This window comes from Ixodes scapularis, unplaced genomic scaffold (assembly GCF_016920785.2).
Source record: "Ixodes scapularis isolate PalLabHiFi unplaced genomic scaffold, ASM1692078v2 PGA_scaffold4__175_contigs__length_147842914, whole genome shotgun sequence".
NCBI lineage: Eukaryota > Metazoa > Arthropoda > Arachnida > Ixodida > Ixodidae > Ixodes > Ixodes scapularis.
Genome location: NW_024609879.1, coordinates 104,755,367 through 104,772,802, shown reverse-complemented (window position 1 = coordinate 104,772,802; position 17,436 = coordinate 104,755,367). Strand labels below are relative to the sequence as shown.

At 44.2% G+C, this 17,436-nt stretch overlaps 1 protein-coding gene across 2 annotated transcripts; it reads right to left on the bottom strand.

The window, feature by feature from the left end:
- Positions 1-858: 858 nt before the first annotated feature.
- On the bottom strand, positions 859-17,344 carry LOC8053528 (protein LTO1 homolog). 2 transcript variants are annotated; one of them, XM_002433349.4, is made up of 5 exons: positions 17,264-17,344; positions 10,066-10,171; positions 8,444-8,514; positions 8,036-8,150; positions 859-5,576 (listed from the first exon to the last, which is right to left on the bottom strand). In XM_002433349.4, the coding sequence occupies exons 1-5, from the start codon at positions 17,314-17,316 to the stop codon at positions 5,487-5,489; spliced, it is 435 nt and encodes a 144-aa protein (XP_002433394.2). In that variant the 5' UTR covers positions 17,317-17,344; the 3' UTR covers positions 859-5,486. The 2 variants fall into 2 exon arrangements, with proteins under 2 accessions (XP_002433394.2, XP_029839222.1); XM_029983362.3 differs by having other exon boundaries at positions 10,066-10,138; positions 17,264-17,317.
- Positions 17,345-17,436: the final 92 nt, after the last annotated feature.

Here is a 17,436-nt window from a genome sequence, read left to right as displayed (position 1 = left end):
GGCGCTTCGTAAATCACAGCTGTTGATTCACTACGTGCTGTGTGAAGTAGACGTGCATTATCGATTCATTTAACAAGATTAAATAACTGATGCGATTCATTGATAAGCGTTCAGGTGCCTCTTAGATCCTGACTACCGATTACCCCTTCCAAGTTTTCTTTAATAGTGGGAAAACATTTTTGCTCTACCAATGCGCAGCGCAAGTTCGGGTCTGCTTCTTTTTCAGGGGCTGTGGTGGCGTCAGAGAGCCAAGCTCTGATTGAAGGATAGTGGATAGCCCTCAAGGCAGCTTGCTTTGAGGTCTACCCACTATTTCAGTCAGAGCCAATCAGAGTTTGGCGTTCTGACGCCACCACGACCCATGCAAAAGAAGTAGACCCGAACTTGTTCTCCCCATACGCAAATTCAATAGGGGAAAAAAGATATGTCACACACTCCAGACAGCGCCTTTTTTTCTTCCCCGCGAGAAAAATGTGCAAGTTACGAAATTAAACATTGGCTAAATCGTATTTGTGGAGCTCCCAAACAAGATATGTACTTTGCAGAGGATTACTCCACAGCTCTAACACAGCCCAATATGCAAACAAATCATTGGCCAGATCCGCCTTTACCCCCCCCCCCCCCCCCCCAAAAAAAAAGAAATAAGATTAAAAATTAATATCTTCATAGGTGCAGGAGAAAGTAGCTAACCAGCTATTAACTTTCCTCCTCACACATATTCGAACGTAGAAACGTCGTTCTATCTAGATAAACAAAATTCTTCTTATCCTTACCCGATACGCTTTGAGTCCTGAAACTAACTTTGACCAAACTAACCATACAAATAAAAAGCAAAAAAAAAAAAGCTAATTATTTTAAGATTTTTTTTATTTTATTCGTATTTGTTTTGTAAGACTGCTAAAATTTGGTTTCGAACACACAATATTTGTTCAGCGCTGCTCGATGTTTTGAAGCCCGATTTTTCGGAAACAATCGCCAGACAACAATAAGTCGTGTTTACGAATCGAAATTATGAGTTCGGACGTAAATTTAAATACTTCTCATCGATTTAGTAAGCCCTGCAAAATACCGTTCTCAGATCATAGGTATCATGACAACGAGTACTGCAAAGCCACCAATAAGTGACAACAAAAGCCAAGTTAAGAAAGTGCAATGCTTTGAAGCTTAATTTAGGAAAAGTAATAACTGATTTCACGTAAAGAATGAAGGGAGTGTCACATCTAACATGCATATGCCATGCATATACCACATGCTATGAGCAGAAGTCAACATACATTATTAAGGCAATAAGATTCAGTCATGAGAGCTAGTATTACCTTACCCATAGCTTACACCCATTTTCAACAACAAAAACTGCAATCTTGGCACACCGCAGGGACATAAAAACTCTGCTTGATCACGGAACTGGTTTTCTTGGGATAAGTGCATTAAAAACAAAATCGGTTTGAGCTCAAGTTTCACGTCTTTACTTCCGTTGACTTGCTAACTAATAAGTATGCTGGAACTGATTCTCTCTACATTGCGAAGCTATAGCTAAAAGGTATAAACACGTCAGAAACATCCTTTCATCTTCAAACAATAACTTACAATCTGATCCAACACCAGTGTTATAACATGTTGAAGAAAAAAAACCTTGAAAATTAGGTAAGTTTCTGGTAAGCAATGTGTCAAAGTTAATTTGGAGAAAATACTCTTGCAAATGAACACGAGTCATCAGAATACACACAATATATGTTTCCAACAATGTGCTGGAACCAACAACAGTAAAAGATTTTTCCTCTGACGATTAACCATGTGATGCTAACATTCTTCCCCTGAATCAAGCTTCAAAACCGTGACAGAATTCAAAATCCCTTCTAGACACACATCTGTACCACAGTTCTAAGCCATTCCAACACAGAACTCGACCACCATAATTTCAAACAGAAACCTGCTACAATGGTGTCAAACCATTCCTCAACTAACCACAACCCTGCTGCGGCACCTGCCTTTTTTGTGATTCTGCGGTCAGCCTGCCTTGAAGCCACCTCAGCAGCGTGGCAATGTTAAGTCAAGCTTACAATCTAAATTCAGCTTAACCAGCCACAGTCCATAACACCGTAAAAAGGCAGTGGCCCCTTCTACACAAAAGCCGTCATTTATGTTTTTGTACACACGTTCAGTAATTAGAAAAGCTGCCTAACCCCATTGGCAGTGATGCACTGATCATGCACAAGGTCCCCAAATGATCAGTGTAAACACCACAGAGTGACAAGTCTGTCCACTGCACAACAGCAGAAACTGGGAAGTGCTGCATCCTTGCAAGAAGTTGCATTACTATTTCCAGGGGCCCTAGAGTCGTCAAACACAAGGTTGGGGCCAAAGTTAAAGGGGAACTCTGGTCGAAAATGAAACCAAAATAAATTACTGGTATTGCTTTAGTGGCACGCAATATGATCACAGCTGAAATATTACGTCAAAGTGAAGCCACAAACTCCACTAAAACCATTTTAAAGATGTGACCAGCTGTGTTTTAGCGGGCGGCAAGTGGGCTAACCTTTAGTCAAGGAACACTGGCACAGCACCCTTGCGACGTTTCGTTGCAGTGCAACAGCAGTCGATTGGTTGTACCGTGCATCGCAGCACCCTTGTGATGTCATGTCACGGCAGTACGGCTGATGATCAGTGTTGCCATCCCTGTAGCAGGTAGTTTCTGTTTTGTTGTAGACGCCCGAAACCAAACTTTGAGCCCATGATATCTATAAAAAAACACACAATATTGAAAAAAAAAAAAATTATACCTTGTAGTTTAGGGACACTGCTTTAGCTAAAAACAGTCGTAATCCCAAATTTAAAAATATTGATGGGAGTTGCCCTTTAACGCAGCGCGCCGATTGGACTCTCGCGACATTCGCGCTGCGCTTTTGTCATCAAAGTCAAATTGGCGTGCACCACAAACCTTCGACTCTAACTTTGTGTTTGACAATTCTACCTAGAGCCCCAACAAACACAGCCACCATGCACATCATGTAAAATTCAAAGCAGAAACATCAGTACATTGAGATGTTTAGAAGAGGATAGACCCATGAGCTGACGTAAAGATGGCACCTTTCAAAAGTGACAAAATAGAAAGCAGAGAACAAAAATTTGATGGTATAACTCATGACTCGCAGGCGGCAGTCGTGGTGCCATCTTTTCTTTTGTGTGCAGACTCAGTACAAATCATTCCAGTTTGAAATAGGCAGGACTCTTGCCAAGTCATGTCAAAATAAAACCTTGTCATCTCACTTCATGCATATGCATTTGTATATGGGCTACAGATTTAAATGCAGGTGATGATTTCATTCAGCCTTGCCAGTCTACATAAGGCTGAAATGTTTCTGGATACAGAACGGCTCTGGTTCCCTAGCTCTCGAAGAGTACCGAAACTGAAGATTCAAACTAGTGGCTTCTAGGCCATATACAGTAGGATGAAGCTAATGGCTGACATTTTCATCACATACCTGGTGATTAGTCTAACTTACTGATGGATAATGATGCATTTTTGTACTGCATTGTGTTGCACACAGCATCAATAAAAATCTTCCTCAGCAATGATTCTCGAAATGTGCTTACACGTTTATGAAATCAGCAGTAATCCACCAGGAAGAGGTATGCCTTAGTCTCTTGCCATAAATGGCAGACTGAAATAAATCACAACAGACACATAATATATTGACCAAATGTTTCTAACATTGCCCTCCTATTACACCAAGGTTGTACCTTACCCACTGCTAAGTCTTTATCATCTCTTGCTACAACATGTAGCTAAATGCCCACATACAATTTAGCAACCAGCTATAAAGTCACAACACAGTTTATATGTTTTATGAGCATACCCTATAATGAATGCCACATTAAAGAGCTCATGAAAATTGCCTTACAAGCTGCTGCCCCCAACGTTCAATTGTACAAGCACTATTTATCAAGTGTTGCATTCCTGCTACACCAAGTTCATGCCATCAAAAATGCTTACAGTTTAGCCTGCTCACCTCTTAGTATACAGACACAGTTTTGAGGCCTTCAACTAGCCCTTATAAATATGCAAAAATTGACAGTGCATCAGTGTAAATGTAAAAAGTGCAATGTGTCAATGTAGGAGTGAACATCATCATGTTTCTGTGACATTACATGGTGCAAACGAGACACACTGGTCAGCCGCCATACAAGCTGTTGCAATGCTATCGCTACAGTTTCGTCGCAACGGCATTGCAACAGTCCAATTGTGACAGTACCACAACACTCTAAACACAACGGCGGTGCAGCAGTCTCACTCAACATAGCTGCAATATTTTGATGCAACATTGCCCTTTCCAGAATGCCTGCAACCACAGAGCAGGAAGTCGACACTACAGTGAACAAACGGGACAGGCAGTGTTAATTTCCCTGAAACTGTTCCGGTACTGTAGCAATTTGGCTGATGCAAAACATTGCGGAAATGCAGGTGAACAATTGTGATTACATGAAAAAGGGAAGGCATGATGAATATCGAAACCAATCAAGAGTATGGATTCCTGGTAACCTCCTCACACATGTAAACTTCAGAACCAGCCTTCTGTAAGTCATTACGTAAGAGACAGCAACCTCAGAGTGGCAAAAAGGTGTCCACTGCCACTCTTAGCCGTCAAGGTTTTTTTGTTTTTTTCCAAGTTGTCTTTTATGGGCTTTGACTACCCCTGGGATTTGTTCGGATTTCCAATACCATAAACCGTTCAATGTATTATTAGAATGTAAATGGCCAAATCCTTTTCTTTTGAGTCCCACATACCGTCGGGACGCGCACCGGATCCAAATCGGAGTCTCACGAAAGGCCCCCCAAGCAGGCAACAAACGTAAACACAAGCGCGCCCGCTTCTGTACCACACGGAAAGCACTCCACTGTTTCAATCAGCTGCTTCAAAAGATGTTCTGCACCTTCTACGACAAACATGTCGTGAACGTCTTTCTCGCAAATAGGGAGTAATCCAACTACTGACACCGCCCAGAATACCGAGAATGCACTCAAGCGCGACGTTGGGCTAACCGGCTCAGACAAGCGAACACCGTGAGAAGCGTGCACGTGAGCGACGCCGGCTCCGTCGGTGCTGGTTCATTCTGGTGGCGGGATTAGCGCGCACGTCGCTCTGGTCTGTCTCCCTTTGAGCGTTCGGGGACGATGACAGCATTGGCGACGGTGCCCTTGGTGGTGCTGCAGATGCCTTTGGTGGCGCCGATGACCTCGGCAATGCCGCAGGCACCTTCGATGATGCTGTGGGCACCTCCCGCGATGCTGCGGATGGATTTGGTGGTGCTGCAGGCTCCCTCTCGTCAACGGCGATGCTTTCGACAGTGCCTGTCGAAGTCACCACTGTGATCGTCGGAGTGAGCGCCGGACTGCCCGTAGGGCTGACCACAGTGGCGGCTGGAGGAGTGGAAACCGTGGGGACGACCTCTTGCTGATGCGTGGGACCCCCGGCAGACCGGGGTCATCAGAAGGACATCTCGGGTCGCGGGGATGAGTGGTCCTCTTCGGGGTGTGGTTCAGCATCTTGGGTGCCGATGTTAAGAATGGACACCACCTAGATGCGATTGCGGAAGAAAGAAATGCCGGTATTTAGTAGAGAGCAAAAAGTGCACACCCGCACACACTCATCCCTCGAGGCTTCTTTATAGGTACTTCAACTTAATGTGAGCTTGCAGCATGGCAACGTCACGTCTGTAAGAACCAAACCCCCTGCAGCCCGGCGTCCCGACGCAACCGATAATGTTCCTGCGCCGACGCAGAGGTAAAACATGTTCTATCTCTGCACCCACTGTGCTTGGTGCACTGTCCTGTGCTGTGATGCACTGTGCTTGACACCTACTCACCGGAGAAGCACCTAGGCCACCAAGGTGGCACGGGCACAGCTTCATAAAGTTAACAAAGGTCACAACGATTGTAGCAGAACCTCCTGCATGTACGTCTAGTGTGCGACAATGTACAGCGTGAGACGAGACAGCATAGAGAAAGGTTGAATTTCCAAGTGGCATGACGTAGACAACATCACGTGTCTGATACTGACCACCATGCGCCGGTGGGCTGAAAACGTCGACCTTGTGGGGATTGTGATCCCTCAACATTCTGTCGCGTCAGCGTTTTGGCGCGCCGTGGCGGCCGCGCTGGCGTAGCGAGAGGTGGCGCTGCTTACCACTGTGAGTGGCTTCCTCCTCTCCCCCCCTTGGGGCGATTTTCCGTAACGGACCCCCGCACAAAGGAGATCGACGTGTCGCTCCTTGATTGGCCACTTCGCCCCCGCCGTTATCTTAAAACCAGCGGACAGCAGTCTCGCTCCCCTCGTCTTCCTGGGATTCGGCGGCGGCGACAACGGGGAACCTTCCGGCGCACCGGTGAGCGTTTACCCCGTCCTTTGTACATTTGTGAACGACCGTTCGGCCGTGGGCGATCTCCACACCGACGGCGTTCACCAGCTTATAGCCGCTGTTTTGTTGTTATTTTGTTTCATTGTAAATAAACAGTTTATCACCGTTACCAACGTGACTGGTGTCTGTTTGCGCTCAACGAGCAGCATGCCACGCGAGTACGAACCCGCTTTGGGAGTACCACGTTCGCGGCGAGACGCTCTACCGCGAAGCGGGTTCGTACTCGCGTGGCATGCTGCTCGTTGAGCGCAAACAGACACCAGTCACGTTGGTAACGGTGATAAACTGTTTATTTACAATGAAACAAAATAACAACAAAACAGCGGCTATAAGCTGGTGAACGCCGTCGGTGTGGAGATCGCCCACGGCCGAACGGTCGTTCACAAATGTACAAAGTACGGGGTAAACGCTCACCGCTGCGCCGGAAGGTTCCCCGTTGTCGCCGCCACCGAATCCCAGGAAGAAGACGCAGCGAGACTCCTGTCCGCTGGTTTTAAGATCACGGCGGGGGCGAAGTGGCCAATCAAGGAGCGACACGTCGATCTCCTTTGTGCGGGAGTCCGTTACGGAAATCGCCCCAAGGGGGAGAGGAGGAAGCCGCTCACAGTAGAGTTCCTGCATAGCTACCTACGGTAGCAGAGTTGCGCATTCAGCCTCGGCGCGTGGCCGTAGCGCCGGCTTTCCCGCACGAGCTGGATGCTTTGCTCCTCACGTGACTAAATTTGGCGAATAGCGGCGCCGCGCGCGCCGCCGCGCATGGAAAACAGGAGAGGAGGAAAAGGAGGCGGAGAGCAGGGAAACATACGCCGGGCAAGAGAAACGTCGGCGGAGCGACCGTAAAGGTGGCTTTCTTGCACGCCAACGGATGCTTTGCTCCTCACGTGATGGATCTCGGCGAATAGCGGCGTGGCGGCGCGGGGAAAACAAATGCGCAACTCTGGCTCCCGTAGGGAGCCTATACAGGAACTCTAGCTCACAGTGGTAAGCAGCGCCACCTCTCGCTACGTCGGCGCGGCCGCCACGGCGCGCCAAAACGCTGACGCGACAGAATGTTGAGGGATCACAATCCCCACAACCTTTAGTGTATATTTTGACGTTTTGCCGCCACAAAATAGGCGCAGCCTCGTATTCATCTAATCTATTTTGTTTAACACATAGTACTTCCATACATAACTACTGCAATTCTGAACTTTGTCTTGCCTTTACGTAGGCTGACCGCCAGGGTTACAAGAGCGAGCTCCTCAAGTTCGATAGTGCCTTGGCTGCACAAACGCTCGTGCGGCAGCAGCCCCCCCCCCGTCAAAGCTACCCGTTCATGCTCGTCGTCTTTGCAGTTAGTCTATTTTTGGGCGAGATGAAGTATGGGATACCTCATTAAACCACAACATGAAGATATGGTCCATCCACAAAATTTAGCCATTTATATAGTTACAAATATCAAGTGCGCCTCTGGTATACGAACTGAAAAAGAGTTCTACTTGAGCACAAGTTGAAGCCGTCTTAAAAATCCAAGCTTCTTGCGCTAACACCTTACACAGCGAGCCAGAGACACTATTTCTCAGAATAAAGTTAAACCCTTTACAAAACCTATTTTGAAATTACCTGTCTGTTTACTTACCTGCTTAAACTTTGCCCTAATTTTGTGCAGTTTTTCAAACATGTCGTCGTCTGCGATGTTGACCTTGGGAAAGTTCTTCGTCATCTCCAGCAGCGCTTTTAGGGCCACCATTTTCCTGGAGAGGAGATGCAAACATCAATTTAGGTAGTTAAAAGAATAAAAGCTTAGGCTCGCACCAAACTCCTGCAAACGAAAAAATTTGTCTCTGTCAACTTTCGGGATTTAACTTAAGCCCCAACAAAAGCATTGCTTGCTTTAGTACGAAAACCCAGAGAAACACAGAAGCCTTTCCCTAAGTAGGGCGGATTTTCTTTTCTATTTAAGTTCATTGCTTCATCGATACGGCGGAAATTGCAAATAAACAGGAGAGCTAAACACCTGCACATACGAAATGCGAGAAGCACCCACCTCTGCTTTGCAATTTCTTCTCGTTCCAGCACTGTTATCCAGGCATGGACAAAGCCTTGGTAGAAGCCAAGCTGGAAGAAAGTATGCCGCACAAAAAATGTATCGAGCTTGTTGAAGACAAAAGCCCACTCCCTATCAAGAGTGGCCTCACACATGACGAATGCATACGAGTTTTCACAGAATGCCTACCACGCAAGACAGAACTGATATGTAAGCGACCGACACCCACGGTTACACGTTTCCCAGAACCTAAGCATTGCACAAATCGCTCTTCCACCTCATCTACAACTCCAGCACAGCTAACAGCTAACGGCTCCAATAACCGAGTAATCAACACGATTGAAACAACTGGCGCAGTTAGCTACGGGCACAACTGTAATTATCTTTGAGGAAAGTCATAACGAGCTGCGAGACGGGTTGGAATAAGAACTTCCACCGCACTGGTTCTCAAAACAGGTTCATGAAGACCCCCCCCCCCCTTTACCCTCGGAGACTTTCAGAGCCCCTAACATTCCTCGGCCATACATAAAAAAAATTTTCTTCCAATCCAAGTGCCATATTCGAAGATCTGAGCTCTCCACTGACGCATAACAACGTGCCGAACACTCCCCCGCCAGGATGAGAACGGCAGAGAGGTCTTTCGGTTGTCCCGCCTAATCCAGTGTGAGCTCTCTGCCTTTGACAACATCTTAGCGACTTGCGAGCCTCAGGCGTGCACGCCCAGCCAAAGCACGATAGAAGGCAATGAGCGCATGTTTGAAGCCAGGCATCCGAGAGAAAGGCCCTGCCGTCCTCATCCTGTCTGTGACCATAACGAGTATGGTATTGTTTACAAGGTCTGTAGACTTCTGCGCCACTTCATGGCATCAATGCCAGCGGCTAAAGGGGATCATTGGCTATCCATTGAAAAAGATAGGCGTTCCTCAAGACCAAAAAGCTTGAGAAACCCGGCCTTAAAGGCCGACGAACAGGCAGAAAGGGGAAAACTCTCCCTCGATTCCCCCTTTCCATTCGAGAAAGACGGAAACTGGGAACCGGTTTTCTTTCCAACAGAAGAGGATTCTGCAGGTCAGCCTTTAAGGCCAGTTCAGACGCACAGTGCGACCCAAATTAGGTGCCAATTCAACTCCGAAAACAGCTTGACCTTAGCATTGATGCATCACTTGCTAACACAGTGCCGATGTGGCAGAGGTGGGTGGTTTCAGCAGCACCATCTCATGTTTCGTACTGGAAACATTGCAAGGGTGCTTTACGGCGCTTACAATTCCAGTGACTAATTCTGGTTTAAGATCGGCATGCTTTATGACATGTGCAAAGTACACCGACGAAGCACCAGTTTTCTCCCAATACCACAAATATTGTCTTTTTCGTTAAGAAGCTACCGTGCTGCGACAACCGATGGAATTAGGCTCGTCACCAACCTGCTTCTATTGCCAGCAAGGAATCTTATAAAACTGATCTCGCTGTGACGAGCTGCCTCAAGGTATTGGAAGTCGTCGGAAGGAAACCTTAGCGGCGAGAGGAGGAAACAGCGCTAAATCGGAGTTAAATTTGGCACCAATTAAGGCACCACTTGTACAAAACCCTGCACAAGACCAAACAAGGCCGAGAGAAGACAGTACCTCGGTGGCGATCTGTGCGCCTCTCTGCAGTCCCAGCTGGTAGCCGTCCCTCCAGCCCACCTCCTCTCCGAGGCTGAAACCCCGCGTGAAGCCCATCTGTCGGTACCTGACCGGGACAAGGCACCCACACATGCAGCACACGCTTCACACACTCGGGGCTCTCAAAGCCGGATGCTAGGGCATCCAAACATATGAACCAATTAAAACTCTAACCGAAAGTCGTCCATGTGCACAATCAAGAGACATATGCACAGGTTTGCAACCACAACCCATACCGAGCTTTGGAATACTAATGTTTAACTAAGAGACAATGAAAAAAAAGTCATGCAGGGGATGAGAAATGGAGCTTTGGGAACATTTTCTCCTCCTCATTCGATGACTAATCTCTCAGTTTCACTGCAATTTTTTTTTTTCTTCTTAATGTTACATAAACATTTCATCATTCTCCATGTGTGGCGATGGGGAGGCTCTTGGTGCTAATAGACCTATTTCAAAAGTGAGCACCCTCCAGGAACTCCTTTGAGGTAGTCATATTTTGGGCCCACATTTACGCATGTGCACGAATGCGGCATCAACATTTGGCGCATACTCGAGTGCAGAGCTATTCGACACGAGTGCTGCGCCAGCGATCGGCATGAACTCGGATCCAATCACACGCTCCAAGGAAGCGATGACCGAGATGTGCTGGCCGTTAGTGTTGTGCTGCTCCATGAACTTTTGAAAAGGGACTATTATGCATGCATAAAATGTCCGGCCTCTATAATCCACATCTGTCATCACAAGATTGTTACGGCATTTTCATGGGACTTGCATGACAACGCTGAAACGTCCCAACTGTAAAGCGACAATGGGCAATGCATAGTAGAAACATTCAAAGCACAATCAGCGTGGGCACTTTGCCCACGCTGCAGCTGTCGGCGTGCATAAGACTAAGCTAATATAACTGAACCTACTCGTTACCGCGTCTTAGAGTTCAACAAATTCAAGGGCTACACAAAGTGTTTACTTCAAACAAAATTCAGAGTTTATCCCAGTAAAACGAGCTAGCATTCCGATTCATGTTGTCTTTCAGTCTCCCGGCTGTTCAATTTGTGCAGCTAGTAGCAGTGGCAACTGATGTAAATTATGACTCCATGACTAAAAGATGATCAACAGATGGCAGTGCATAACCCCATACTAAGGCAGTGTGGACTGCCTACTGTGCACGCTCCCGATTCGATTGACATTACATCTAAAAACAGAGGTAAGCGGTGCACTCCAGTCATAAAAACTATTCAGCTGCCCATTTGGAACGGAAAAAAATTTATGACCACCAAAAGAAAGGCACCAGTCTTTTTCTCGCAGCAAAACCAATCTGCATTCCTTCCACTCCAGAAAACTAAACACAACTAAGAAATTTTTCGGAACCTCAACACTCCAAACACAAAATTAAAGTCGAGGCTGTGGAGGACGGCTGCACACCAAATGGCCCCCTGCGTCGCTCAGTCTCCATGAGATGCGTAATGCAGCTTCTCATTAGGCAAAGGTGCAATACGCAGAGCGATGCATAAACACATTCAGAGACGGCCCGGCGGGGGCTGAGCAGGACGAGTGCACTGACTGACGACCCCAGTCGTACCTCTGATCTCCAGGTGCAGGTCCTTCCTCCGAGTTGCTGTGTCGGGGTTTGGGATAGACCCTAGGTCTGGGCTCAGGGTTAGGGTAAGTCAGAGGAGGGTCATGAGGATCAGGATTTGGAGTTCGAGTGAGCGCGATTTGGAGATAGGGTTAGCAGGAGTTGAAGTTAAGGTTTGTGTTTGGGGCAAGGGTTAAGGGGTTAGATTTTCAAGGTTCGAAGTTAGGGTTAGAGCCAGGATACAGGGGGGTAAATGTTGAAGGTTTGGAGTTAGGGTAAGCATACAGGGGTAAAGTTCAGGGTTTAAAGTTGGGGTTAGTGTTCAGGAGAAAGGTTACAGGGGGTAGATGTTCAGGGGTAAGAGTTAGTTTTAGCAGTCAGGGTAATGTTCAGGGTTTGAAGTTAGGGTTAGCGTTCAGGGGTAAATGTCAAGTGTTTGGAGTTGAGGATAAAAAGGTAGATGTTCAGGGTTTGGGGTTGGGGTCAGTGTTCAGGAGCAAAGATATAGGTGGCAAACATTCAGGGTTTGGTGTTAGAGTTGGTGTTCAGAGGTTAATGATCAGGATTTCAAGTCGGGATTTGTGTGTTGGGAGCAAATATACAGAGGGTAAATATTCAGGGTTTGGAGTTAGGGATTAGGAATCGAGCAGAGTTGGGCCACGTAGGGACATGAGGGCCACAGATGTTGAAGCACAACCAAAATGGTAAGGACGAGTGGAACCAAGGAAACACAGAATAAAAATAAGTGGAAACAAAGTCACAAAAAAGGCAAGGTTTGTCCGTTTTATAATAAATAAGGGGCAGTAAGATAAAAATGAAGGTAATAAAAAATCATAAACAGAAATTAGGAAAAGTAAACAATTAATATGAAAATGGGAAGTTGAGATAACCCATCAAAGGGGTTAGTGGAGAGTCAGACAACGGGACAAAAAAGTTTTAAAGTTGGGGTCAAATAAATGTGAGGTTTAACAGAGACGGTACACAAAGGATATGTTAAAAGGGATGTGATTAATAAATGCAAAGAGGATTAGTATGGTATTATTAGATGGAGGCAAAGGTTTCATTAGATGGAGGCAAAGGTTTCATTAGATGGCACAAGGTGGAGGTTCGAAGACGCAGGACCAGATGGCATCAGCAGGAGACAGGCGAGTCATGTTTCAATATTTCAATATATTTGGGATTGGAATCACGTTTTAATATATATGGGATTGGAATTGACAGATTTGGCACAGAGATAATGGTGTACAAGTGATGTGTTAGCAAAGTGGGGTTAGGGACAGTGAGAACAGGCCAGATAAATGGAGCGAATGTTGTGGAGGGTGAGGGAAGAAGGCAAAGGTTGGAAGGTGAGGTGCAGAGAGAGAAAGCGTGAAGAGAGATAGACAACTGAGTGAGAAACATGCACCAGTGTGATAGAAAGCAAAATTAAGACTATGAGGGCAGCGTAGCTGCCGCAAAACGGGTGGCAGTACAAAAATTGTACCCAAAAAAATGTCCGGCAAGCCCCAAAAAATGTGGGTGTCAAAAAGTAGTTATTAAATTTTGTTTCACCATCAAAAAAGAAAAGAATACTGGCTTAGAATACTTAATTTTGAATCAACAAGACATTACGAATAGAAGCCCATAAGGCTATATAATGGAGAGAAATTGTGTTGGAGAAAAAAAGTTGTCAGTGACGAGTCTGCCAAAAATGCAGAGGATAAGATTTTCACAAAATAACAAAAAGGAATTGTGCAGAAACATGTTCTACATACAAAAAATACACAAGCAGTGCACACACGTCTGCATGCACAGTTAGACCACCAGGCACAGCAAGGCAAAAAATGTAAGGGTATGGTGTTTTAAGAACACAGAATAGCCCTCCAAAGCTGAATTGAGTGACATATGATCAAAGTTTTTAAAACAAGCAAAATAATGTCTTTTTGTTCCATCACCCTTTATGCTACAGCTAGAACAAAGCTCTAGCGCTTTTGGGAAGTGACAGTCCAACTGCAGAGCACAGCTTAGCCTAAGTTGTGTGCCCTGTAAGACGTACAAAGTGCCAAGCAGTTCAAAGCATTGTCTTAAACACTTCCATTAGATGCGTGAAAAAAGAACAAAGCTGCACTTCCTATATTTGACCCATGAGCATGCACTCAATTGTTGGGACTTAGAACAAATGTGGAATAACTGTTTCAGCAATATGCCAAAAAGGTCCTTTTTCTTTTTTTTTTCTTTTTTAAGCAGAGGTTTTTGAATTTGTCAACTCAATGGTAGTTTAGAACTTTCAAGGGGTCAGTGATATGGTTAATAATAATTCTTATAAAACAGATGTTACTGTGGTATCTGAAAATAGTACAAGCATAAACTATGAATAAGAAACAACAGAACAGAATAAAATTAAAAATATATATATTGCATTTATTGACTTTAACCAATCTGATCTGGTAGCACATTTAATTTTCACTAGTTCATCAAATAAATGCAAAAAAAAAACTTAATGGTGAAATGAAAGAGCATAGGAAAAGCTATTTATGCAACTAAATTACCACCAAATCTACCAAAGTCACAAAGAAACAGCAACACAGAAATACACAAGCAAAAAAAAAAAAAATTGTCAAAGGTTCAAGTAATTGAACAACAAATCAAACATACACATGCATAACCCCATAGATATATTGCAAACAGAAACAGGAATAGCAATTAAAGAGCTAGATTAACAAACAAAGTGAACACGCAAATGTGCAACCCCTGCAAACTTAACATAATGTAGAAAAACAATATCAAAGCCAAACATCAAACAAAGCAAATATACAAATGTGGGACTTTTAATATAACTTCCCAATGACAACAATATCCACAAACTAAGCGCAAAGAATGTGCATATATTTCATTCTGAATAAAAAGTAAGTGCAATGTTATATTGTGAAAAAGTGAAACAAAAAAAAATATTGCTATTCTTCCTATATTATATAGTGAAATGAAAGTACAACCACTGGACATAAATGGTAAAGTACAATAAAACCAAGAGCATTACAAAGCAATGTTTGGAATGCCCCACTCAAAAGGATAAAGACCAGGGCCTAACATAGCCTTTCAAAACAACACAATCTCCCTGCAGCAGAGAAACCCGAATGACTACTTTCATAATCCAGCAATACTAGCAGACAACATGTTATGGAGCATCAGCTGCCGCTGTGACCATTATTATTCCAGCCTTTTCCATCTCGTTTCTCAATTACAAATCCAAAATTTCATCTCTAAGAAAGCTGGTTGCAAAACTAGCTTAAAATGCAGTGCAAACAACACCAAAGCTGTCACCGAAACTCTAGAAGAGAGAGTGAACACCACTGCCACATATGCTTGTGTGCTCTAGTGGAAATTCTCATTTTGTTCCAGACTCATTCACAGAAGTTTTCACGGCTCACTTTGACCAGAACATACTACCACGACAACTGCACAAGAACTGATTAAAGGTCAAACATTTCACAGGTGACCAAAAAAGTGTTCCCACCAATGCATTAACATTTGTTTTTTGTTTTTTTTAAAAGCAGGTTGGATTTAGCAATTTTTTACAGCATCCAGAGTTTTGACTGCTCTTGAGTTTCCCCAAAGCTTTCCTTTACAAATCAAAGGGGTCATGGGGTAAAAGGCTTATATTTGCGACCACAGTAGATCATGCAGGATACAGCCACAGGCAGAAATGTTTACATGCGTCAGAAACACCGTCACTATCTAGCTAGGGACGAAACGAAATGAAAGGCACGGGCGACATTCATCTGGCACGTTGGCATCCCTTCATGATTCTTAAAGTTATTATGTTTGAGTTACATTCACATATGCAATGCTGCCTGACAGCCCTTTACAAAACTAGAGTGACATCCACAAACCACATACCAAACCAAGCCACAAACCAAAACTATGTTCTCCATTGAGATGTCAAAACACCTAGACTATTGATGCACCCTCACAACTTGAATTGCAACTCAACACGGCATAGTCAGGAGTAATACTCAGTCAAACACAGCTACAGAACAAGAAGAGGCAATGCCTCTTCATAGCAGCGGCAATGCCTAAAGTCTCGAATGACAGAAAGCTTGAGGTAGTGCCAGAGTGCCAGAGGGCCAGCCAATGTGCATTTCAGTCCAATTCGTGTGCCATGGTAACATTACACGGTGCAAAACCCGACACCACGAAAGTAGCCAAGTACGGTTAGACAATTACCTGGCCTCAATGGGTGGCCCTTCCTCCGAATAGCTGTGCTTTGGTTTTGGGTGACGTGCCCTGGTTTATTGCATTCGAAGAAAAATGACAGGCTCATACACAACCCTTAGATTTATATCGGCTACTTCAATAATACTCTCACAATTTTTCCCCATTCATGTGATAGTTCACTCACGTCAAGAGGCTACCAAAAGAGCTACAAAAGCATTATAGAAGGAATCTGAGAACGTTTTGTCCATTATATTTATAAAAAAAAAAACAAAAAAAACAAGTGATATTAAGCATGAATTTTTTTTGTAGAACTGATTCGATTTTTGTGTGTGTGGGTGTTTGTTTGCTATTGTGCCCCCCCCCCCCCCCCCCCCCCAAACCCCTTTTTTTTTTCTTTGTCAATTTTCAAATTTTGTTTAACTTGATTCAATAAATCTGATTGAAGATAAATGTTACCATAAAATCCACTGCGGTTTTAGTTTCTATGCCGAGTTTTGTCGGACGCAATGCTGAGCAAATAAGATAAAATTTTCAAAAACAGTAAATTCCTCAAAAGTAAAATTCAGTAATTTTTTCCATAAAAGTATAATTAAAAAAAAAAGTCAGTTACACACACACAACACTTGCAGCTCATGGAAACTGCATTCGAAAATTGCAAGCTTAAAATTTTCTTAAGTCTTCTTTTTTCTTCTAATTATTATTTGCATGCTTGTTGAAGGGTGTCAAAAACATATAAACACTTTTCTTTTCTCTCTCTTTCTCTCTATCCGTTTGTGAGCGTTTAAGGAGGAATCAACCCACCTCGGGAATTCCATCGTATCCTGCCGATCAGACGTCTAGCACTGAAAACTTTTAGATCAGAAAAACTTTTAGGAAAACGGTCAAAAGAAAAAGAAAACGCAAAAGAAAACACCACCTTTGCAACGTATACATCAAAACACGACTCAAAGCATACAACGAACAGGGAGTGGAAGGAATGTCCCTTTTTTAATCACAATATTTTTTTGAACGAGAAATATTCGTTTTTCGTATTCGAAATTCCATGAAACTGCTCCGGTGTTCGAGCCAGCATAGCGTTTATTAATTTTCTCATTCATATTTTTGCAAGGTTCCATAATACTGTGGGCCTCCGAAATGCAAGGCGTTAGTCCAGTTTATCATTAATCAAACTACTTCGTTCATAGCACGCACTAAAACGAAATCTTCTGTCGCGGCCCAAACATACTTCCGACTGAACGAATACAAATCTGGGGTATGATTCGCGCTGGACGTGCACATATTTGAGCCCACAAAATATAAAAACGGCCTCTTAAAATGTTCAGCACTCTCCTAAAGAAGAAGCAAGAGGTCAATAACTGAGAAATACGGGGGAAAAAAAACTGTACTTACTTATTTTCCGAGAGCACAATATCATCCAACACATCGTTAAAATCCATCGCCATGTTTTTCAGTGCGAGCGTGCAATACGGAAACCGGCCATCAACACAGCAATAAAACAACAGTTACGCATTTCACCTGACTCATAAACGCAGTCATACGCTTAATAATTAAAACATAAAATT